The following is a 25,715-nucleotide window of genomic DNA, read 5'->3' as shown; positions in this document are numbered from 1 at the left end:
ATATGTATTATATGTGTGTGTGTATATATATATACATATATATGTATATACACTTTTTTTCCTCCCTGGGATTCCAAGCTATTTTCATTTTGGCTGGAAAAAAATAGAACCTAAAAGCATTTTTTTTTTTTCATTTTTAATGTATTGTCCTGAGTTCTGCCTCAGTTTCCAAGAAGATGGATTTCATTTCTTCCTTTAGGGAAACTAGGGAGTAGTTTCAGGAAAAATAAGAATTTACACATGTTATCAGATAGAGCCTTCTGGTGTTATTTCAGCTGAGGGAGCCGGGCAGCAGGTGCTTTGGGATGTAGGGCAGGAAGAGCATGATGGATTGGGAGTGCTCAGAGAACTTTCAAGGAGGCATTTGAGTGGGTTTGTTTCTCTTCCCACAACATGGATAAGAGGGTACAGACCAGGGTACAGAGGCGTACTGGGACGGTGAGTACTCCAGTCAGACTGGCTGGAGCAGGCATTCTTTTGGGAAGAATAGGTGGGAAATAAAGTTGAAAAAGTAGGCTGGGGCCATCCATTAATTCAACAAATACTGTGTACATTCCTTGTACCAGATGCTGGCTTTGGTGCTTGTGATACATCAGTGAGCAGAAGAGACAAAGATTCCTGCCCTCATGGAACTTTCATAGTAACGAAGTAATAGAAAAGTAGATCATGGCCTGGGTGTCAGAAATGGGGTGTGATGGAGTTGTTGGTTTTTGTTTTTGTTTTTGTTTTTTTGTTTTTTGAGACGGTCTCACTGTCACCCAGGCTGGAGTGCAGTGGCACGATCTTGGCTCGCTGCAACCTCTGCCTCCCAGGTTCAAGTGATTCTCCTGCCTCAGCCTCCCAAGTAGCTGGGATTACAGGCATCTACCACCATGCCCGGCTAATTTTTGTGTTTTTAGTAGAGATGGGGTTTCGCCATGTTGACCAGACTGGTCTTGAACTTCTGACCTCAGGTGATCTGCCTGCTTTGGCCTCCCAAAGTGCTGGGATTATATGCATGAGCCTCTGTGCCCAATAGAGTTGCTGGTTTTTAAAGAGAATATCAGGAGAGGCTTCATGGAGGAGGGAGGGGTATTTGAGCAAAATATAAAGGTGGCAAATGGTATTTGAGCAAAATATAAAGGTGGTAAAGCAAAATATTAATGTGGGGGAAGAGCAGAGCTGGAACAGCCAGTGCAAAGTCCCTGAGTCAGGAGCCTGCCTGGCATATGTGAGGAGGGTCGCTGAGGCAGGTGTGGCTGGAGCAGAGTGAGCCTGGGCCAAAGTGGTGGATAGTGAGGCCAGAGAGTCAATGGAGGGCCTGTAAGGGCCAGAGTAAGAATAGACCTTGAGTGAGGAGTGATCCAATTTACCTTTATTTAAGTTTTTTTTTTTTTTTTTTTTTTTGAGACGGAGTTTCACTCTTGTTGCCCAGGCTGGAGTGCAATGGTGCGAACTCGGTTCACCAGAACTTCTACTTCCCAGGTTCAAGTGAGTCAGTCACCTGCCTCAGCCTCCCAAGTAGCTAGGATTATAGGCATGTACCACTACAGCTGGCTAATTTTGTATTTTTAGTAGAGACAGGGTTTCGCCATGTTGGTCAGGCTGGTCTTGAACTCCCGACCTCAGGTGATCCGCCCACCTCGGCCTCCCAAAGTGCTGGGATTACAGGCGTGAGCCATGGCACCTGGCCCCTTTTATTTAAGTTTTTAAAGGTTAACTCTGGTTATGGGGTTTGGAATAGGCGAAGGTCTGTGAGAAGAGCTCTGGGAGTACAGTGGAAGCAGACCACCTTTAACTGGTTTCTCCTTAAACTATCCTAACCTCCTGAAAAGTTGTCTTGTTACCTCCAGGGCCCCACTGCTTTAGTTTGAAGAAGACTGCTCTAGCCTGTTTTACATGTTAGCCTTTATATTTGGCTGATTCAGTGAGAATGTTAGGATATCTCTTAACTGTACTCCTTAGAATATTGACTTTTTCTTTAGTAGTTTTTGGTTGGTAAAGGTAGAAAATAATGAAACCTGTGCTTAACAAGAACTAAATGGTCTATACCAGGACAGGCAGAGAACATCATGGTTGGGTTAATGGCAGCAGGAGCCATGCATTGATATTCCGCAGCAGTGTTTCAGCATATGATTCTACTGATTTGTGAGTAGTGATCACTATAGGCCCTGTCTCCATTTTCTTAAAGACTTTATGATTCCTCCAGACTATGAGTGTTGTAACATTTATGGTACATAGGAGCTAAGATAGGTGTTTTTTTTCCCCCCTAAAACAGGGTCTTGCACTGTTGCCCCAGGCTGGAGTTCAGTGGCTGGCATAATCTTTAGTTCACTGTACCCTTGAACTCCTGGGCTCAAGCGATCTTCCCGCCTCAGCTTCCCAAGTAGTGGGGACTACAGGCACACACCACCGTTGCTAATTTTTAAATTTTTAGTAGAGACAGGGTCTCACTATGTTGCTTAGGTTAGTCTTGAGCTCCTGGCCTCAAGCAGTCCTCCTGCCTCAGCTTTCCAAAGTGCTGGGATTATAGGTGTGAACCATTGGAACTGGCCTCTTTTTTTTTTTTTAAAGAACAAACCCCAAATGCTCAAATTTAATAATTTAAGCTGGCCAGGCACGGTGGCTCATGCCTGTAATCCCAGCACTCTGGGAGGCTGAGGCAGCGGATCACGAGGTCAGGAGATCGAGACCATCCTGGCTAACACGGTGAAACCCCGTCTCTACTAAAAAATACAAAAAATTAGCTGGGCGTATTGGCAGGCACCTGTAGTCCCAGCTACTCGGGAGGCTGAGGCAGGAGAATGGCGTGAACCTGGGAGGCGGAGTTTGCAGTGAGCCGAGATCTCGCCACTGCACTCCAGCCTGGGCCTCAAAGCGAGACTCCGTCTCAAACAAACAAAAAAATAAATACATAATTTAAGCTATATGTTCCAGAAGATGTACTTGATAGAGGATATACACTTTTTATAAATTGGAATGTTGAAAAAATAGTAGTTATGGAATGGTAGAAAGATAGTATTTATGATCAATAGTTATGAGAAATAGAAGTTTTACTAATACAAGGATTTTGGTCAGCATGTATTATATATGCTTCTGAAAAATTGCAAAATAATTGGGTTTATGGGAAAATAGTATTGAGGCAGACCACTCAAAATGTATGCAATTTAGTTAGTATGCAAGCACTAACAAACACAATACTTGGCATCTTGAGGGAATAACTTGGATATCCCAGACAGGCAGGCAGCTCAGCTTCACTGGAAGCTGCCCAAGGGGACATGACCAAAGCATGGACAAAGTTGAATGGAAATGTCAGCAGTAGGTGCTGATGTAATGCAGATAGTGTGGGCTGCCATTGAGGCAGTGTAGGGGCAGTGCCACCTGCCACATTAGCTGAGAGCTGTGCTACCCTGGAGGTGCCTTTCTCTGAGGAGGGAGACTGGGTGCAAACGTGAATTTCTGATTTTCTTAAAATAGTTAAAAGGACTTCTGTCTGTATAGCTGAGTTGAGAGATGTTTCCTGCTTGAGGTGATACAGTTGACCCTTGATCCACTTGGGGGTTAGGAGTGCTGCCCCCAGGCCCTCATCCTCAACCCACAGGCAGTTGAAAATCTGTGTAAAACTTTTGACTCCCCAGAAACTTTACTAATAGTCTACTTTTCACCAGAGCCTTACTGATAACGTTAACAGTCGATTAACACATATTTTGTATGTTATATGTATTATATACTGTATTCTTACAGTAACGTAAGCTAGAGGAAAGAAAATCATGAGGAGGAGGGAGGGGGTCTTGCTGTTTCAGGGGTGGCAGAGGCAGAAGAAAATCCATGTATAAGTAGACCTGCACAGCTCAAACCCTTGTTTTCAAGGGTCACCTAATTATTTTCCCACTAATCTGCTCCCTTAACTGATGAAATATCCCATATGAAGGAATACAGCTCGTATACTCTACTAGTCATATGTGAATTATCTGATGTTACAGAAACACGTGCTGTTGCAGAACAGATTATATTTCAGAGCAGACTGAGAATTTTTTTTCCCATAACAATGGGACTTCAAATCTTCCTGAGGGTAATAGAAGCTCAAATCAATAAAGGTGTGCCAGAGACACCATAGCCTCAGTGTCTTTTGGCATTAGAGCTACAAACCATTTCCAGGATTTTAGTCCATAGTGAAAAATATTCAGTTTGTAATCATTACTGATTTCAGCAGCATGCTTTGTTGTTTGTTTAGTTTTAAAAGAGCTTGTCATCAAGTTGTAGTTTCTGAAAACAATTTTCATACTTAGGTTTGTATAATCAGCACACTATAGAAAGCTTAGAGAATGGATTTTGCTTGCTAAACACTAACTTCTGATGGTGATGTGCTATCCTTTAACGTGACCCATGAATATCAAATTGGTTAACATACAGAGGAATGTGACAGTATAATAATTGTGACAGTATAGTAGTTTCCACTTGCTTCAATGTAAGGAAACTAGAAAAGTACCAAGAGATAGTCAATATATCTAGGAAAAATTAACTTTTTTTTTGTGGGGGATGGAGTCTCACTCTGTTGCCTAGGCTCCAGTGCAGTTGCACGATCTCGGCTCACTGCAAACTCCACCTCCTGGGTTCAAGTGATTCTTATGCCTCAGCCTCCCGAGTAGCTGGGATTACAGGTGTGCACCACTGTGTCAGGCTAATTTTTGTAGTTTTAGTAGAGATGGGGTTTCACCATGTTGGTCAGGCTAGTCTCGAACTCCTGATCTCAGGTGATAATGCCCGCCCTGGCCTCCCAAAGTGCTGGGATGGAATTACAGGCGTGAGCCACCACTTTCTTTACGTTTCTGTTGGTGATGATCTGCAGTTTTTTAAGGTCAAGGGAAAAGAAAACTACAGTAATAAGGAAGATTTCCTGTTTGGGGCCTCATTCAGTAGCCTGCAGCTGCTTTCACTTAGGGCTTTGATTGCTTTTCAATAAACAGCATGTGATAATACTTCGTCAAATGCTTTGTTTTCTCTCTTCATTAAGATGATTTCTTAGATTTATCACAACTTTTGAGTATTTCTAAGGTTAAATAACTTTCTAGAATTGATTTTTTTTTTTTTTTTAATGGAGTCTCATTCTGTCACCCAGGCTGGAGTGCGGTGGCACGATCTCACTGCAAGCTCCGCCTCCCGGGTTCACGCCATTCTCCTGCCTCAGCCTCCCGAGTAGCTGGGACTACAGGCGCCTGCCACCATGGCCGGCTAATTTTTTGTATTTTTAGTAGAGATGGGGTTTCACCATGTTAGCCAGGATGGTCTACATCTCCTGACCTCATGATCCGCCCGCCTTGACTTCCCAAAGCACTGGGATTACAGGCGTGAGCCACTGCGCCCGGCCTAGAATTGATTTTACAAAAGAAGTTTGATTAATATAGGATTGGATTGCCTTAAATGTTTTAGCTTTGCTTTTTAATGTGACTAGTGTAATCAGACTTAAATCATTAAAATTATTTAGAGTAGTGAAGATGTATAAGTCATACCCACTGGAACAAATGTCTATGACCTTTTCCCAATGAGAAACTACCTTTAATTTTTCCAAAGTCTTGTGATTAGATTACTAAGGTGGGTGATGATAGTTTAGAGTTACTGATTGGAACAGGAAATGTTAGTTCCTATGGTTTTGTTTCTAATGCACTGTATTTAAATGTAAAGCATTTCCTCTCTTTATTACAGGACTTTTTTTTTTTTTTTTTTTTTTTAAGTTGCTGATAATGGCCTTTTTATGGGCCAAAAAAAAAAAAAAATCTTTATTTCTTTCCTAGCTTGCTGGAAACTTAGCTTATGTTTAGGAGATTCCTCTTAAAGAAGAGAAAACAACATATAGATTCTATATATGGCTTCACATCTACTTGCTTTTATGTCCATGGAACCCATAAAATATTTATGTTATGCCCAGGTTATAAAGAACCTCTGATTGTTCATTCAGCCCTTGAACAAACATTCGTCTTCAGCACCTGCACAGTATCCTGGCACATTATTTGCTCAGTTCTGGGATGGTTCATGAAGCACCTGCTTTATCAAGTGATGCACTATAGCTGGAAGCAAAGGCTCAGTAGAGGTGCTCTGTCAAACACTTAAGTCAGTGTTTACAGACAAGTCATAAACACAAAACAGAACAGCCCATTTTTTAGTTTTTGAGGTTGTGTTCTAGATTGCACTTTGTTCTCTATTGCTTGAGTCATGGAACTCCCTCTAGAATATAGACCTGAGTAATTTGTATATAGCTACTGGCACTTATACAAACAGCAAGAAGAGTTTGGCAAATAGAAAGATTACTCTAGTACTTTGTATATTATCTTCCAATATATGTGTATTGCATAAAACTGATGAATTTTTACATTTTTTCTTTGTGTACATGTGAAACAGAAGATTGCCTTATGGACGATTGACAGGTGGTACCTAAATGTCCTCTTCAGACAAGTGGGATCCCATGTTAATGAAAGAAAGGATCTCATTTTATGAAGAAACTCAGGTCCAGAGAGGTTGTGACATCCCAGGATTACACTATAAATTAATAACAAATTAGTAGCAGGATGAACTTGGGCAAACATAGGTCTAAGTCATGATGTTAAATGCTCAAACCCTCGAAGAACAGTTTTAATAAGGATTACATTGCCTTCTCTTGCAGAATAGGTTCGATTCTGAATTCTCACAATCCTGAAAGATAGGTGATGTATGTCCACATTTTATTGATAAGGAGACTAATGTTCAGAGAGCTTTTGACACAAACAGAGATGGCAGAGTTATGACTCAAACCTGGGTCTCCTCTAGTGCTGTACTGTTTCTACTACCCGTTTCTTAAAATTCAGTGTGTCAAGGATACTTTAAATTTTGAGAGGCTTGTTACAGAATGAGATGGATTGAGAAATCTATACCAGATAGCAAATTATAGCCGGTATACTTTGTTATATATATGTTTAGCTTTGTGAGAGCACTTCTGAATGTCATAGTAAAACCAATGCCTAGGCCGGGTGTGGTGGCTCACGCCTATAATCCCAGCCCTTTGGGAGACTGAGGTGGGTGGATCACCTGAGGCCAGGAGTTCAAGACCAGCCTGGCCAACATGGTGAAACCCCGTTTCTACTAAAAATATAAAAATTAGCCCCATGCGGCCCGGGCAAGCCCAGTGTGGGCACAGTGGCCCCGGCCCTGGAAGCGCCCCGGCAGAGCCAGCCGCGGTGAGTGAGGGGCCGGGCCGGAGCCGCGGATCCTTCATGATGAGAGATTTGGGGACACTTCTCTCTCCTCTGTGTAGTTGATAGTTTGGTGGTGAAGAGATGGCTGACAGTGTCAAAACCTTTCTCCAGGACCTTGCCAGAGGAATCAAAGACTCCATCTGGGATATTTGTACCATCTCAAAGCTAGATGCTCGAATCCAGCAAAAAAGAGAGGAGCAGCCTCGAAGAAGGGCAAGTAGTGTCTTGGCACAGAGAAGAGCCCAGAGTATAGAACAGAAGCAAGAGAGTGAGCCACATATTGTTAGTAGAATTTTCCAGTGTTGTGCTTGGAATGGTGGAGTGTTCTGGTTCAGTCTCCTCTTGTTTTATCGAGTATTTATTCCTGTGCTTCAGTCAGTAACAGCTCAAATTATCGATGACCCATCACTACATGGAGATGTTTGGTTGTGGCTGGAATTCTTCCTCATGTCAATTTTCAGTGCTCTTTGGGTGCTCCCCTTGTTTGTGCTTAGCAAAGTGGTGAATGCCATTTGGTTTCAGGATATAGCTGATCTGGCATTTGAGGTATCAGGGAGGAAGCCTCACCCATTCCCAAGTGTCAGCAAAATAATTGCTGATGTGCTCTTCAACCTTTTGCTGCAGGCTCTTTTCCTCGTTCAGGGAATGTTTGTGAGTCTCTTTCCCATCCATCTTGTCAGTCAGCTGGTCAGTAGTCTCTTGCATATGTCCCTTCTCTACTCACTGTACTGCCTGGAATATCGTTGGTTCAATAAGGGAAGTGAAATGCACCAGCAGTTGCCTAACATAGAAAGGAATTGGCCTTACTACTTTGGGTTTGGTCTGCCCTTGGCTTTTCTCACAGCAGTGCAGTCCTCATATATTATCAGAGGCTGCCTTTTCTCTATCCTCTTTCCTTTATTCATTATCAGCACCAATGAAGCAAAGACCCCTGGCAAAGCATATCTCTTCCAGTTGCGCCTCTTCTCCTTGGTGGTCTTCTTAAGCAACAGACTCTTCCACAAGACAGTCTATCTGCAGTCGGCCCCGAGCAGCTCCACTTCTGCAGAGAAGTTCCCTTCACCGCATCTGTCGCCTGCCAAACTGAAGGCTGCTGTAGGCCACTGAGTTGCCTGCCATCCAAATGGAATGGGCAGGATTGGAAGAAAGCTGTGGCAGCTCTTTTCCCTATTCACCTCCCCCTGCCAGGGAAGGCAGGACCCACTCTGCCAAGGGCCCTCTGCATATTCCCTTCTCTCTGAGGAACTGAAATTTTTGTCTCTGGTACACGTAAGGCAGAATGTTCCCTGACACCAGTGTGTGGATTTTTAACATCAGTGTGAGTCTGAAAGGACCACAAGTTTTTCTGCAGCTATTTTCTAGCATTTGCCAGTCCTCGTGCCTGGACTAATTTGAATACTTTGTTTTTCTCCCTGTGCCATTTACCCTTCCACCTTTCCATCCTGCCTTCCACCACCCTTGGATGAATGGATTTTGTAATTCTAGCTGTTGTATTTTGTGGATTTGTTATTTTCTTTTTTTTTCTGTGAAGCACATACATTGGATATGGGAGGTAAAGGAGTGTCCCCGTTGCTCCTGGTCACTCCCTTTATAGCCATTACTGTCTTGTTTCTTGTAACTCAGGTTAGGTTTTGGTCTCTTGCTCCACTGCAAAAAAAAAAAACCCTGAAGAGATGAGATAGGAGGAAAGACCTCACAGCCAGTTCTGCTGGGTTTTGAGGAGTGATTTTCTTCCCCTTGAAGGGGAAAAAGCTATTTTCACTGGTACATTTAATGTCCCCCAACTATGGGGAGGTACCAATTATGGACAAGTGCCACTGCAACAACACTAAACCTGAACTTTTCAACTCCGTTGGGGGTGGGAGGCGGTGGGCAGAAATGTACTGTTGGCTACTGCCAGGTCTGTTTCATATTTCAAAGGAATATTGGGTGCTGCAAATAGGAACTGAAGAGATAAATGTATTAAACCTGTGATTGGTTGTTTTCCTGTCATTTTAAGACTAAATGTGGGGGGCAGATACCAAAATACTTGTACAATTTTAAAATGTCACAATTAAACGTGAACTGGTTTCCCACACACACACACACACACACACAAATTAGCTGGGCATGGTGGCACATGCCTGTGATTCCAGCTGCTTGGGAGGCTGAAGCAGAGGAATTGCTTGAACCTGGGAGGTGGAGTTTGCAGTGAGCCAAGATCGTGCCATTGCACTCCAGCCTGGTTGACAGAGCAAGATACTGTCTCAAAAAAAAAAAACAAAAAAAAGAAAAAGAGGGGCCAGGTGCAATGGCTCACGCTTGTAATCCCAGCACTTTGGGAGGCCGAGGTGGGTGGATCACAAGGTCAGGTGATCGAGAAATTAAAAAAAAATTTTTTTTTCTTTGAGACAGGGTCTCACTCAGTCATCCAGGCTAGAGTGCAGTGGTGTGATCTTGACTCACAGCAACCTGCGCTTTCTAGGCTCAAGCAAATACTCCTGCCTCATCCTCCTGAGTATCTGGGACTACAGGCATACATCACCATGCTTGGCTAATTATTTTCTTTTTTTTTTTGTAAAGACGGCTTCACTGTTGTTGCCCAGGCTGGTCTTGAACTCTTGACCTCAAGTGATCCTCCCACCTTGGCTTCCCAAAATGCTGGGATTACAGGTGTGAACCACCACACCCGGCCCGCATTTTTTGATTATTAGAAGTTCCTCACTGTCCTGTTATCTGCTTGTTCACTTACTGTGTCCCTGTATAGCTAATTTATTATTTTTTAAAAAACTTTTTAGATAGAGTCTCACTCTGTCATCCAGGCTGGAATATAGCCGTGTGATTTCAGCTCACAGTAGCCTCAACCTCCCAGGCTCAAGTGATCCTCCCACCTCTGTCTCCAGAGTAGCTGGGACTACAGGTCCCAAGCTTGATGGTCTCTAGGTGAGAGGGAATGAATTTGGTTAAAAGATTTAATGGGAACTTCAGAGGTAGATGCCTATGCTATCAGAAATGTTTGTTACAGAGATTTGCAGAAGAAAAAAAACCTTGTCTGTTCTAGAACCCATGTGTTTCCTTAAAGTCTTAGCACAAACAACCCCGTTTTGGTTTGGTTTGGTCTGTTGGGGCCCAGTGGATGAACTTAGTCCAAAACAATGGCCTCCCAGGATTTTGTTGAAAAAATTCCCCCTTTTTGTTCAGATTCTCACTTAGGTGAGAGTATGACCAAAACTTAGGGCTGTAGGACCACTCTCAGTTACCATCATTTTCGTTTCCAGTCTCAGCACGTCATTTATAGGTTAAGCCCCATGGTTGCACATTTCCTTCAGCTCTTGTCATTCCAGTTGAAGAGAGATAATATGACATTCTAGAGATGGCTGCATGCAAGCATTTAAAACCTTTGAGACAATACAGCACTTCAGGGAGACGATTATTATGACCGTTGGGAGGATAATACCAAGAGTTCAGAGTATGATCCTTACCCGGGTCCCCATACCAAACCACCTAAAATTACATAGATTAAAGAATGACCTGGATGAAGAGTCTACTTGCTTGACCACATGTTTTTTTTTTTAAAGAGATGGAGTCTCGCTCTGTCACCCAGGCTGGAGTGCCATGGCACAATCTCGGCTCACTGCAATCTCCACCTCCCAGATTCAAGCGATTCTCCTGCCTCGGCCTCATGAGTAGCTGGGATTACAGGTGCCCACCACCACGGCCAGCTAATTTTTGTCTTTTCAGTAGAGATGAGGTTTCACTATGTTGGCCAGGCTGGTCTCGAACTCCTGACCTCAGGTGATCAACCTGCCTCAGCCTCTCAAAGTGTTGTGATTTCAGGTGTGAGCCACTGCGCCCAGCTGATTAAGTGATCTTTTCATTAATCCCCTGCAATTGAATTTTTATAATATGCAATCTGTATTTCTCCATAGGCCACAGGTGCCAGCAGCTGCACAGATACTTCTCTGTTTAGCCAATTCTATTATTTAGTGTAACTTTCACAAGAGAATTTAAAGTCTGTTGTGTGATATAGCTTTTAAAGTAGAATATGCTATACAGCCTATCACGAGGGATAAATTTCTAATCATTGCTTCTTTCACTTTAAACCATGGAAAAAGAGCCAAATAACTGATGCCCTTCTAGAAGAGTGAAGGCCTCCTGGCAATGTTCTCTTTAACCCATGATGTGGGTTAAGAGGAGAGAACCAGTGTTTTGTTTTTGACTGATTATGAGGCAATGTATGTACCGTTAAGGTTTCTTACCTACATTGGGCCTTCATTTGTTATCTGTCAAAGTATAAGGTTATCCAGGTAGAAGGCTGGCTGCAGGCTCCTTCATAAATAAAAGTATACCCCATAAATGCACATAACGGACCCCTTTTCCACTTCTATTGTTCGTAGAGATGTAGGCAAGAAAAAAATATTCAAAGATAAGAGTTTCATGATAGTAGAAGTCTTAATCTGTGAACTTGGAAAAGCTGTTCACATCAAGGATGCTATCTTCTTGGGAGAAATTGCCCTGGTTAGCTTTATCTCAAAGGTTCCAACGGATGCAGTTCCAAAAGCGTGGAGGGACCCCTCTCAGTTGCGAGACCATGAACCCAAAGCCCAAGGTCCCAAAGTTTTGTTGTAGTGTGGATGGGAAGGACAGTCTTTCTCTAATGTTCTCAGAAGATTCAAATGATAAAAAGCTTTTTTTACCTGGTGAAAATACACTGTAGCATAGAAATCTACTGTTACAACATCAGCCCTCTTGCATGGGAAAGCTTTATACAACCAGATAGCAGTGGGATGAAACCACTTTATAAAATGTTTAAATGGTGCACCAGGTGACCAAATGTGCGTGAAGCTTTAATTGTCTTCCCATTAATATGGCACCAAATATTAGTTATAAACTATTTTAAACAATTTTAGTATCAACTGGTTTGATTTGGTTATTTCTGTGATTTACAATAACTTAACATAATAATTATAGTTGATAGCATATACTTAGACATTAGAATTTTAGAAATCCCATACAATTTTGGAACATAGTATTATTAACAAAAATATAACCTAAAGAAGATTGAACATCGTTTTGGCAATCCCATGTACCTAAACATGTCGAATAATCCTGTTTACCTCTTTTCTGGATGTTTTCAGGGATCCTCTGATCCATCCAGAAAGTCAGGCATTTGGAAAGACAATTTTGAAACTGAAGTTTGATTTTGGAATTCCAGATTACCATACATTATATATTTTGCCAAAATGATGACTCAGAAATTTTATTTTATTTATTTTTTTTGAGACAGAGTCTTGCTCTGTTACCCAGGCTACAGTGCAGTGGTGTGATCTCGGCTCACTGCAACCTCTGCCACCCAGTTTTAAACAATTCTCCTGCCTCAGCCTCCTGAGTAGCTGTGATTACAGGTGCATGCCACCACACCCAGCTATTTTTTGTATGTTTTCGTAGATGGGGTTTGGCCACACTGGCCAGGCTGGTCTCGAACTCCTGACCTCAGGTGATCTGCCTGCCTTGGCCTCCCAAAGTGTTGGGATTATAGGTGTAAGCCCCTGCGCCTGGCCTAGAAATTTTAAAGAAGAAAAACTTTTTATAACCTTTTACCAAAAAGAAAAAATTTTTTTTTCTACTATTTTTACACAGCTTGCATGTAAAACTGTTTTTAGTAGTCTTTTTTTTTTTTTTTTTTTGAGACAGAGTCTTGCTCTGTCGCCCAGGCTGGAGTGCAGTGGCGCGATCTCAGCTCGCTGCAAGCTCCGCCTCCCGGGTTTACGCCATTCTCCTGCCTCAGCCTCCCAAGTAGCAGGGACTACAGGCACCTGCCACCTTGCCCAGCTAGTTTTTCGTATTTTTCAGTAGAGACGGTTATTTTTTTTCTTTTAGATGGAGCCTGATTCTGTTGCCCCAGGCTGGAGTGCAGTGGCGTGATCTTGGCTCACTGCAACCTCTGCTCCCCGTTCAAGTGTTTCTAGTGCCTCAGCCTCCCAAGTAGCTGGGATTGCAGGTGCCCACCACCACCCCTGGCTAACTTATATTTTTAGCTGAGATGGGGTTTCACTTTGTTGGCCAGGCTGATCTCGAACTGCTGACCTCAAGTAATCCGCTCTCCTTGGTCTCTCAAAGTGTTGGGGGATTACAGGCATGAACCATCATGCCTGACCTGTTTCTGGTAGTCTTATTGCGTGTTACAATGATGACTCTTAGCAATTTTTTTTTTTTTGAGACAGAGCCTTGCCCTGTGGCCCAGGCTGGAGTACAATGGCGCAATCTTGGCTCGCTACAATCTCCGCCTCCAGGGTTCAAACAATTCCCCTGCCTCAGCCTCCCGAGTAGCTGGGGTTACAGGAGCCCACCACTACGCCCAGCTAATTTTTGTATTTCAGTAGAGATGGGGTTTCACCATTTTGGCCAGGCTGGTCTCAAACTGTTGACCTCAGGAGTCGCCCACCTCAGCCTCCCAAAGTGCTGGGATTACAGATGTGAGCCACTGTACCTGACCCGACTCTTAGCAATTTTAACTTTAGTGTAAAACCTGGTAAGTTATGTTCTGATAAGATTTGACTGTTTCTAGCATAACTAGGGGCGTGGCCAACTCCACATGTCCCCTGGCCTTACCTAGCTGGAAGGCAGGCAAGTTAAACAATTTTCAAAAGCGAAGGAAGCAGTTTATGACCGTAAAGCATTTAGCAAACCTAGTATTTGAACATAATTTAGACCAAATGTTTACATTTTGAATACATTTTTACCAATAATCTTTAAAACCATCTTTATTTCCCAAAGATTGCTAAAGCCACATGAACTAAAAGGCGTTACACTTTCTATTTTCTGACAAAATATTTTATTTAAGCTCTTATTATTATTAAACCAATTAATTTAAAACTTTACAGAGGAGATTAACCATTTTGCTTATAGAGAAAGCGGGCCAGAAACTGAGTGGTAAGAAATTCTTACCCTTTTGCTGGCATGCCAGGTTGCTGGGCTCTCTATCCCTGAGCGGCCCTAGCAACCCTGTTTGACTGTATGCAAACAGACACATTACCATGAATTAAGAATATTCACAAATAGTTTGCAAATTTTGGAGAAATTAGGCAGAAAGAGGGAAAAATGTGACTCATTCTATTTATGAAAGTATCCTTAGCCAGGAGCGGTGGCTCACGTCTATAATCCCAGCACTTTGAGAGGCCCAGGCAGGTGGACCACCTGAGGTCAGGAGTTAGAGACCAGCCTGACCAACATGGTGAAACCCCATCTCTACTAAAAATACAAAAATTACCTGGGTGTGGTGGTGGGCACCTGTAATCCCAGCTACCTGGGGGGCTGAGGCAGGAGAATCACTTGAACCTGGGAGGCAGAGGTTGCAGTGAGCCAAGACTGTGCCATTGCACTCCAGCTGGGTAACGAGAGCAAAACTCCATCTCAAAAAAAACAAAAAAAACCCATCTAGATATGTATACACACACACAAAGGAAGATCCAATAGCTTGGAACCTTAACCACGAGATAGCAATACAAGCTTGGCGGTTTTACTTTACCCCAAGAGATAATCCAAGGAAGACTGTGAACCAAAATTTCGGGTAAAGCAATCTCCATGGGAGTTTGATTTTTAAAGGCCAAACCTCCCCAGACTGCAAGGAGCACTGGGGCCAAATGGTAGCAAAAGGAGCGTGTCACCTGTTAACCATGCCCTCTGCTTAGAACCACAGCACAAAAGCCTGGATGCATGTAATGCCATTCCACTTTCCCATTCAACAGTAAACTCCAGATTCCAAACAATGTTGGGGCCAAAGAGCATTTACTGCAACTGTGAGAGTAAATTCTAAGGAGGGCCTAGTATTAGACCTCAGAACCTCTGCCAAGAGCATCCCCTTTGGGCAGGTTGAGGTCTGCAGGATCCCTGGAGCGTCCTCCTGTGGGCTCCAGTCTTAGAGTGCCAGATATCTCTGACCGTAGGTGAGTACCAGTGCCACATGCAGGTTTTCCCCTCCAGAGCCTACTATGAGCTTTAGAAGAATAGCCATGAACTGTAATGAGAACTGGATGCTGGGTGGGCCTTTTCCTTAGCCAGTTGAGTATGATAAGGGAAAAATTTAGTCTAAGAAAAGAAGGTTTAAGTCCCCTGAAACATGGGTGACTTTGCTCCGAGCTGCATCATGTAGGAATCAGGGACCACGTGCGGAAAAGATTTAAAAAAAAAGAAAAGAGTCCAGGGCAATTATAAACAGGTGCTGAGGCCTCACAAGGTGGCTCACACCTGTAATCCCAGCACTTTGGGAGGCCAAGGTGGGGGGATTGCCTGAGGTCAGGAGTTTGAGACCAGCCTGGCCAACATGGTGAAGCCGCGTCTCTACTAAAAATACAAAAATTAGCTGGATGTGGTGGTGGACGCCTGTAATCCCAGCTACTCAGGAGGCTGAGGCAGGAGAATCACTTGAACCTGAGAGATGGAGGTTGCAGTGAGCTGAGATTGTGCCATTGCACTCCAGCCTGGGCAACAGAGTAAGACTCTGTCCCAAAAAAACAAAAAACAGAAAAACAGCCGCTAAAAGACTGAAAAAGAAAGAAAGGAAAAAAAAAAGAAAACAGACCCAGGTTCCTTAAGTGGACTGGGCGGTGGTAGTTAGGCTTCTCCGCATGGAAACCCCTTAGTTTCACTGGCCATGGTCAGAAACCTGCAGTTGCTTCCATGTTTAGGTGCTACCCACATGGGTCCTGGGTGGGAAAGGAAAAGAGAGAGAGCGATATTCCCCTGTATGGAGCAGAAAAGAAAAGGAGAAAGGAGAAAAAAAAATCCCCAAACTTTAGGCTTACCTCTTCCTCCTGGCTGGCTTGCCAAAATATGTTAACTGTGGAGGGTGTCCAGGTTCTTGGCGTTTTGAGCAAAGAACTGGTGAAAATGCACAAACAAAGCAAGGAAGGAATGAAGGGTTTTATTGAAATTGAAAGTACACTCCACAGTGTAGGAGCGGGCTTGAGCATAGGGGCTCAAAGGCCTCATTACAGAATTTTTGAGAGTTTAAATACCCTCTAGAGGATTCCATTGGTTACCTGGTGTACGCTCTATGTAGATGGAGAGGGTGAAGTAAAGTTACAAAGTCATCTGCTTGGCCTACACACTATGGGGAAGCTATTTTCTGTCATAGCTGAAGTGTGAATTGGCCTTATGTTCCCTGCCTCCAGATCCTATTTTCCTGCCTCACTGGTCTCAAGTGATCCACCTGTCTTAAGTTCCCAAAGTGTTGGGATTACAGATGTGAACTGCCTCGCCTGGCAACATTTTTTTTTTTTTTTTTTTTTTTTTTTGAGAGACAGGGTCTCACTCTGTTACCCATGCTGGAGTGTGTATACAGTCTTGAACTCTAGTATCTTGTATTTTAACCAGGCAAAAACCTGTTCAAGTTTTGATAAGTTACTATTTCAGTTAGAATTTTAAAATCATGCTTTTATATGCATGTAAAAAGTTTAAAAGCTTGAAAATTTAATGTTCAGAAAATTGAGCTTAAGTTTCAGATTCTTTTTTTTTTTTTTTGAGATGGAGTTTTTGTTCTTGTTGCCCAGGCTGGAGTGCAATGGCGCCATCTCAGCTCACCGCAACCTCCACCTCCTGGGTTCAAGCAATTCTCCTGCCTCAGCCTCCCAAGTAGCTGGGATTACAGGCATGCGCCACCACACCTGGATAATTTTGTATTTTTAGTAGAGACAGGGTTTCACCATGTTGGCCAGGCTGGTCTCGAACTCCCCACCTCAGGTGATCCACCCACCTTGGCCTCCCAAAGTGCTGGGATTACAGGCGTGAGCCACCATGCTGGGCCAAGTTTCAGATTCTTGATTTATAGTGGAATAATCCCTGTTAGGCTAATTTATGCATATTCCTTAAGTGATATATTCTCCATACTAAATTGAAGAATTAGTACCTTAAAGACTATGTAACATACATATTCAGATAGCTGATTTATAGTAATCACTCCTATTGGAGTTGAAATTGAGCCAATGACCTTAAGATTATTACTATACCATTTTCATTTGTTTGGTATGTATATTTATAAGTTTTCCATAAAAGCTGTAAAAAAAGCAAAATTTGTTCTTAACTACCATATTGCCTGGAAACTCCTGGAAACTGGTTTTGTCTTTTCTGTAGTCATTGTCAAGTTTGTCAGCCACAGTAATGTGTGGAATATGTAGAAAGCATCATAATGAATCTAGTCACATGACCGTCTCTAGTCATCAAATGTCTATTTAGCATGTTTTTTGTTAGATGCTGGAGATACAAAAATAATACTATTTCTCTGTTTAAGGAGTTGATAAGTTTAGTGAGATAAGTACATCTACAAATTGGTAACGTCAGGTGGTAAGTGCTGTGTTACTCACTTTCATACAAAGTATTAAAGGAGCTATATGAGCATTAAGGAATAATTAGTTCTGCCAAGGGGCTGGGGTAAGAATGGGAAAAATTATGAACGCCAGGGAAGGCCTAAGGCCTAATAGAAGAGGAGATAACTACTGAGCTAGAATTATTAGGTTTTACCAGGGAGAATAGGGCATTTCATATGTAGGAAAGTGTGTAGTGTAGTGGTTAAGAACACAGACACACCGGAGTTGGACTGATTTGGTTTGGAACTGGCCCCTTTACTTTGTTGTTGGGGAGGTTACTGGAACTTGATGAAGTGCTTAACTAGTACCAGACACACACTAGACATTCGCAAAGTGAAAGCTGCTGCCGCCACTGTTATTCTTAGTTATATTATTATTAAAAAATAAGCAAAACCAGAGCAGTATGGAAATATATAATGTTGTTTTCTGAGACTCTTGTAATGTGGCTGCAAGTAGGATATATGTGTATTAGGGAGTGGTTTGAACTGTTGGGAAGTACAGTGGAAAAGTAGCATGGTACTTGTGGTTGGTCCTCACCTAGGTCTCCTTTCTTTTTTTTTTTTTAATTTTATTTTTATTCTTGGTAGAGACATTGTCTTACTATGTTGCCTAGACTAGTCTCGAACTCCTGAGTTGAAGTAATGCTCCCACTTTGGCCTCCCAAAGTGCTGGAATTACAGGTATGAGCCACTGCACCTAGCTTAAATCCCCTTTAATAGCTGATGTACCCTACCCCCCCAGCCTCTGTGGGTGTTGGCTGCTAATGACTTATAGCTCCCTCGTTCTCCAGAGTATTGTCCTCTGCCAAGCAGCTTTCTTGCTTAGGTGGATTTTCTGTATCCCACCCTATAGCCAGTGATTGACAGGTAAGCAAATACCTGTCATGCCTTAATCATTTATCATTGATTAAGGTTGGGGGGGGGTGAGATTTAAGAGTCATTTGTAGGGGTTGGGGAAGAACTGAGAAGTCATAATTTGAATGTGGGGAGAAGGAATAAAAAGCCTTCTAGACTGGATGACTTGGCAAATAGTTGTGTCAATTGGAAAAATAGGACTCATAGGAAGAGGTAGTTTTGGAGAAGGTTAATGAGTTCAGTTTGAATTTAAGTTACCTTGTTGAATGCCATAGATGGAAATGTACAGTAAGTAGGCAGAAGTATCTGTCTGCAGTATGGAAGGTGAGGTCAGGTTGACAACATTAAGGTACAGATTGGACATCACTAATCTGAAAATTGAAAGTCTGAAATGCTCCAAAATCCAAAACTTTTGAGCAACAACATGATAGTCAAATGAAATGACCACTGGAGCATTTTTGATATTGGATTAGGTATGCTCACCTGGTAAGTATAATGCAGATATTCTAAAAAATTTTTTTAAATCTGAAATTTGAAATGTTTGTTATCTCAAGCATTTAGGATAAGGGATACTTATCTTGTAGTTGTTTAAGTTATGAGAGAGTGTGGGGCCCAAGACAAAACGATGGGAATTCCATTTGATCTGGAACGTTTTCAGCCGCAAGTAACAAAATTGATCAAGCTGCTTTAAGAGTAAAGGGGATTGACCAGCCAGGCGTGGTGGCTCACACCTGTAATCTCAGCACTTTTGGAGGCTGAGGTGGGAGGATCGCTTGTCCCCAGGAGTTCAAGACCAGCCTGAGCAACATAGGGAGACCCCATCTCTACAAAAATAGTAAATCAGCTGGGCATGGTGGTGTGTGCTTGTTGTCCCAGCTACTTGGGAGGCTGAGGTAGGAGGATTGCCTGAGCCTGGGAGGTCAAGGCTGCGTAAACTCTGATTGTGTCACTGTACTCCAGCCTGGACAATAGAGTGAGACCTTGTCTCAAGAAAAGTAAAGGGGATTTATTAGGTTAGTATGTAAAAATCCAGAGGTAGGGCGGGCTTAAGGGTTTTTTGGTGAGGATTCTGACTCCATTTTTCTGTGATTATTTTTGTTCTGCCACCTTCCTGAGTTAGCTTTGTTCTGAATCTTGCTTTCCTCATGGAGGTAAAGTGACTCTAGTGATTGCAAGATTCCATCAGCAAGCTGCATATTCTAGGAGAGAGCATCTATGTTCCTGGATTCCTGGCAGAAGTCCTAAGCTTTCAGCTGATAATCAGTTTTGAGGTAGGGCATTGTTACCAAGAGAAAGAGATCCCTCTAATTGGTTAAGACCAGTCAGGGGTTATCCATGAAGATGGGTTAGTACAACCAAAAGGGCATGACTGCTATACTAGGAGGAGAGGTAGAGTGGATGTTTGCAAGGAAAGCACAAAGTTCACTCTTATCATCTATCATGCATCATAAAGGAAAGAGCCAATGAAAAACAGGGAAATGGTAAGAGAGATTAAAAGAGGGCCTTAGAAAATACCTCAGCCCAGAGTAGAGTTTTGAAGAGTGGAAGGGGTTGTTTTGTTTTGTTTTCTGTTTGTTTTTTGAGACAAGGTCTGGCTCTGTTGCTCAGGCTGGAGTGCAGTGGTGCCCTGGCTCACTGCAGCCTTGAACTCCTGGGCTCAAGTGATTCTCCCACTTCAGCCTCCAGAGTAGCTGGGACTACAGGCATAAATGCAAAGGGTTTTGAAGAAGAAGAACTAAAATAGTGTCAATTCAAACAGCCTTTGGATTTGGTGGAGACCACCAGTGACCTTAGGACAATGCCTACAGTCTGGAGGAGTAAGAATCATATGGTGTGTTGGTGATGAACAAATATATGCCAATGATATAGAAGCATCTAATCTTCCTTCCTTCCTTCCTTCCTCCCTCCCTCCCTCCCGCCCTCCCTCTCTCTCTCCCTCTCTCTCTCTCTCTTTTCCTTCCTTCCTTCCTTCCTTCCTTCCTTCCTTCCTTCCTTCCTTCCTTCCTTCCTTCCTTCCTCCCTCCCTCCCTTCCTTCCTTCCTCCCTTCCTTCCTCCCTCCCTCCCTCCCTCCCTCTCTCTCTCTCTCTCTCTCTTTCTTCTTTCTTTCTTTCTTTCTTTCTTTCTTTCTTTCTTTCTTTCTTTCTTTCTTTCTTTCTTTCTTTCTTTCTTTCTTTCTTTCTTTCTTTCTTTCTTGAAATTAGTAAATGGAAAGTGACAGTTTAAGGAAGAACTGGATTAAGGGAGGTTAAAAAGTAAATTGTAAAAAAAGATTGTGAAAGACTTTCTGCCCTTGTTTGCTGGGTGAAGAGAATGAGTTTATGGTTTCAGTCAGGCAGTCTTGATTTGACCTCTGACTCCAAAGACAACTTCCTTTATGGCCCTGAACAGGCTACTCAGTTTTCTCAGTTTCTGATTAATAATGAACATAATAAACATTTCATAGGAAAGCTATAAGGGTGAAGTAAGATAATGTAATTGTGGAAGAGATTTGTCAACTAACCTGTTATACAAATATTAGTTGGTAGTAAGCACATTGCTTATTTAAACCCTATCTTCTCATAAAAGAATGTAAGTTATTTTAGAAATAATAGTATGTAAAGGTATGTAGAGTTGAGAAAGGGGAAAGGCAAGTGGAAGAGGAGAGAGAGAATAAATGAGAATATGAATTAATTAATAAAGCATGACCCCAGTTCAAAAACAGTTATTCCTCTTAGCATCCTATGTAACTGTGCAAAGCCAAAAGCCCTTAGATTTGACATAGTTTTTGGTAGCAGTATTTTGTGTGGCCCCAGAGAGAGACCTCTTGTTGACTTCCATATATGCAGTTTCAGTTCCTTTTGTAATAGAGGAGCACAGTACAGAAAGGTTATTGTTTAGGTTATCAAGATGACTTTTATTTAAAGTTGTTGCAAATAGTAGCAATAGTGATAATGATGTTTAATAGTGATAATAATAAATAAACGTTTGATAGTAGCAGTTGCTGTCATTTTATATATCCCTAAGCTAGTGTATGATTGATTTTAGCTTTGTGTGACTCTAAAAATACTTTTAGCCACATTCTAGTCTAACTAATTCTGAAATTCTTTGATCATACATTCTTATTAGTTAAGTTGGTAAACCTTTTACAGTCATTAAATAGAATTTTATTCCTGTATATTTATTTCTTAGATAGAACAGTATCACATCCTGTGCTTCATTTTAAGCAGTCCTACTGGGTGCAGTGGCTTACGCCTGTAATCCCAGCACTTTGGGAGACCGAGATGGGTGGATCACCTGAGGTCAGGGGTTTGAGACCACCCTGGCCAACATGGTGAAACCCTATCTCTACTAAAAATACAAAACTTGGCTGGGCGTCATGGCGGATGCCTGTAATCCCAACTACTCAGGAGGCTAAGACAGGAGAATCGCTTGAATCCAGGAGGCGGAGGTTGCAGTGAGCCGAGATCATGCCATTGTACTCCAGCCTGGGCAACAAGAGCAAAACTCTGTCTCCAAAAAGAAAAAAAAAACAAAAGAAAAGAAAAAAAAAAACATTTTAAGCAGTCTAATGTTTTCGACTACACAGGGAGAATAACAGTACCTACTTTATATGGTGATAGTAAAGATAGAATGAGCTCAAAACAAAACAAAACAAAAACCAACTTAGAATGGTGCCAGGCATGGTTGTTAGTAGCTAGCATTATCGTTCTTCTTTTTTTTCTTTTTTTAAAATCAGTGCTTGATATAAATGAGAAAGCACTAAGTGAATGGGTACTTCATCATAAAAGAGTTGTTAAAAACGTGGGGATTTAGTTTTGAATAAATTAATAATAAGTTTCCTTAACTACAACTCAGATTCAATGCTGGTTTCCATTGTGGGGATGGCACTATACACAGGATACGTCTTCATGCCCCAGCACATCATGGCGATATTGCACTACTTTGAAATTGTACAATGACCAAGATGCGGCAGGATCAGAGGTTCCTTGGGGAAGACCCACCCTACGAAGTTGGAATGAGACCATCAGATGTGATAAGAAACTCTTCTAGATGTCAACATAACCAACCTTATAAAGACTAAAATTCATGAGTAGAACAGGAAAATCATCCTGACTCATGTGTTGTGTTCTTTATTTTTAATTTTCAAAGAGGCTCTTGTATAGCAGTTTTTGTCTATTTTAACATTGTAGTCATTTGTACTTTGATATCAGTATTTTCTTAACCTTTGTGACTGTTTCAATATTACCCCTGTGAAAGCTTTTCTTAATGTAACTTTGAGTACATTTTAATTGCCTTCTATTTTTAAAACTCAAAATCATTAGTTGGGCTTTACTGTTCTTGCTATTGTATGGCATATACATCTGCCTGGATATATTTCTACTCTTGACCAAAGTTTTGTAAGAACAATATAAGATTTCGGGTGGGGGTATGGGGAGGGAAGATATTTTATTGAGAACTACTTACAAAAGATTTATCTGTAAGCTTGAACTCAGGAGTACAGTTTTAGCTATCTAGACTTTAACAGCTTTTGCTTTAAAATTATTAAATTGTTTCTTAATGAAAAAGAAAAGATCTTGCTAAAGTTAAAATAAAGAACGTTTCACCTTTTAAATATTTTATTCTTATGTGGACTTATTTCCACAAAACTTTGGTGATAATTCTTGAGACAAAAGGTGGTTAAGTAGCATTATTATGTAATGCTTATATACCATAGAGTTTTTTAGTAGAAGAGAAATCCATTTCTTCTGAGGGTCACTATTAACAGTGTACTTCCTTAAATTTAGTTTAATGATTGTAATGGGTGCTGCATTTGCACATTGCATTAAGTTATGATGAGACGAATTGTTGTTAAAAATTATAGCAAAAAGAAATGTAAACTTGGTTAAAATCTTTTCACTCTTTGTATTGTTTTTTTTAAGGTTTTTATTCCTTAAATGTAAAACGACTACCTAATTTTTTGATGTAAATACATTAAATTCAAAGAGAAAAAAATCAGCTGATGTAGCAGTATATCTTTTCCTTAATGGTTAAATATTGATCTGGTATTTACATTTCTGAATTATTTTCTGTGGAGGACCAGATAAGCAGTAAGTATGTTTTATCCTATATGTCTTGCAACATGAAAATGTTGCTAATTTTAAAAAAGTAGGCATTATGTGTGTGTGTGTTTTGTTTTTCCGAGACGGAGTCTCACCCTGTTGCCCAAGCTGGAGTGCAATAGCATGATTTTGGCTCACTGCAACCTCTGCCTCCTGGGTTCAAGTGATTCTCCTGCCTCAGCCTCCTGAGTAACTGGGATTACAGGCACGCACCACCATGCCTGGCTAATTTTTTGTATCTTTAGTAGAGATGGGGTTTCACTATGTTGGCCAGGATGGTCTTGAACTCCTGACCTCCTGATCCACCTGCCTTGGCCTCCCAAACTGCTGGGATTACAGGCGTGAGCCACCGTGCCCGGCCAAAATTGAGGTATTTTTTGCCCAACATTTTAAGGACTAGACTTTTGAAGTATTTTATAGTCTAGAGGTCTCAAGTAATATATACATGTTTAATATTTTTAGAGTCAATTGATATCACAATTAGGAATAGTGAGAATAATATATAATTACTTGGTTTGAAGTAGTTAAAACGTGGATATGGTTATATCTGAGCTATGGTCATACTATCTCAAGAAAAATAATATGAGGATTTAACTTAAGATTTGTTCTATTAATGCCCAAATTTGGCTTTCCTCTACTATCCCCCATAGAGAACCACTAACAAGTGGATGTCTAATATTCCTCTGGTGAGTTGAAGGCAGGAAAAGTCGAGAATCATTAGTTTCAATGGGTATCCAGATGACCTATCCTGGCCCTCTACTCAGAAACCTGCAATTTGTCCTCACTCTGCTGAAATTCATTAAATTGCTGTTGTATAACTGATGGTTATTATGAACACTGACCTGTGAGACATACGGAAGATAAAATTTAGTCTTACAGGAAATCTTGAGGAGAGTCAAAAGAGAAATGGGAGCATGTCTCTTGAGAGGTGATCAGGGAAGTTTCTGCTCGCTGTCTGATACAAATGTCTGGTCTATTTGTTAGTAAATAACAAACAGGGAAATCATTTTCACTTTTTGTTTAAAATAAGGTATTTACAAGCATACCTTGTAGTTATTGTGGGTTCAGTTTCAGACCACTGCAATAAAGTGAATATCTCAATAAAGTGAGTCACATGAAGTTTTTTGGTTTTCCCCTGCATATAAAAGTTACATTTACACCATCCTGTAGTCTATTAAGTGTGCAATAGCATTATGGCAAAAACAAAAACAAAAACAAAACCTATATGTACCTATCTTTTTTTTTTTTTTTTTTTTTTTTTTTTTTTGAGACGGAGTCTCGCTCTGCCGCCCAGGCTGGAGTACAGTGGCCGGATCTCGGCTCACTGCAGGCTCCGCCTCCCGGGTTCACGCCATTCTCCTGCCTCAGCCTCCCGAGTAGCTGGGACTACAGGCGCCCGCCACCTCGCCCGGCTAGGTTTTTGTATTTTTTAGTAGAGACGGGGTTTCACTGTGTTAGCCAGGATGGTCTTGATCTCCTGACCTCGTGATCCGCCCATCTCGGCCTCCCAAAGTGCTGGGATTACAGGCTTGAGCCACCGCGCCCGGCCTGTACCTATCTTAATTAAAAAATTATCTATTGCTAAAAAAAGCCAATGATTATTTGAGCCTTCAGCAAGTCATAATTTTTTGTTGGTGGAGGGTCTGGCCTTGATGTTGATGGCTGCTGACTGATCTGGGTCATAGTTGTGGAAGATTGGGGTGGCTATGGCAATTTTAAAAAATAAGACAACAATAAAGTTTGCTGCATTGATCGACTCTTCATTCATGAAAGATTTATCTGTAGCATGTAATGCTATTTGATAGCCTTTTACCCACAATGGAACTTCCCCCAAAATTGGAATCAATCCTTTCAAACCCTGCTGTTGCTTTATCAACTAACTTTATAAAATATTCTAAATCCTTCGTTGTAATTTCAACAATGTTCATAGCATCTTCAGCAGGAGTATATGCCATCTCAAGAAACCACTTTCCTTGCTCATCCATAAAAGGCAAAATCTTGTCTGTTCAAGTTTTATCGTGAGATTGCAGTAATTCAGTCACATTGTCAGGCTCCATTTATAGTTCTCTTGCGATTTTTAGCAACTACAGTTAACTCCCTCACTGAAGTTTTGAACCCCTCCAAGACATCCATGAAAGTTGGAATCAACTTTCCAACTCCTGTTACTGTTGATATTTTGACCTCCTCCCATGAATTATAAATCATCTTAATGGCATCTAGAATGGTGAATCATT

At 41.6% G+C, this 25,715-nt stretch overlaps 2 protein-coding genes across 3 annotated transcripts in view; both read left to right on the top strand.

Moving 5' to 3' along the window:
- SPTSSA (serine palmitoyltransferase small subunit A) overlaps nucleotides 1-23,469 on the top strand; it is a 33,204-nt gene extending 9,735 nt beyond the window's left edge. Inside the window, exon 2 of the mRNA XM_007986456.3 lies at nucleotides 22,238-23,469. Coding sequence (XP_007984647.1) covers nucleotides 22,238-22,341 — 104 coding nt within the window. The 3' untranslated portion in view covers nucleotides 22,342-23,469. The remainder of the gene's footprint in view (nucleotides 1-22,237) is intronic.
- On the top strand, nucleotides 5,827-20,408 carry LOC103228801 (etoposide-induced protein 2.4 homolog). 2 transcript variants are annotated; one of them, XM_037983877.2, is made up of 2 exons: nucleotides 5,829-7,965; nucleotides 8,075-8,292. In XM_037983877.2, exons 1-2 carry the CDS (start codon nucleotides 7,287-7,289, stop codon nucleotides 8,188-8,190), a joined length of 795 nt encoding a protein of 264 aa, XP_037839805.1. In that variant the 5' UTR covers nucleotides 5,829-7,286; the 3' UTR covers nucleotides 8,191-8,292. The 2 variants fall into 2 exon arrangements, with proteins under 2 accessions (XP_072867020.1, XP_037839805.1); XM_073010919.1 differs by having other exon boundaries at nucleotides 5,827-20,408.
- Nucleotides 23,470-25,715: the final 2,246 nt, after the last annotated feature.

This window comes from Chlorocebus sabaeus, chromosome 24 (assembly GCF_047675955.1).
Source record: "Chlorocebus sabaeus isolate Y175 chromosome 24, mChlSab1.0.hap1, whole genome shotgun sequence".
In the NCBI taxonomy this organism is placed as follows: domain Eukaryota; kingdom Metazoa; phylum Chordata; class Mammalia; order Primates; family Cercopithecidae; genus Chlorocebus; species Chlorocebus sabaeus.
This window is presented reverse-complemented; position numbering and strand designations above follow the sequence as displayed.

Coding starts and splice junctions, on each gene's coding strand:
- LOC103228801 (XM_073010919.1), top strand. CDS start 7,287: ATGGCTGACAGTGTCAAAACCTTTCTCCAGGACCTTGCCAGAGGAATC.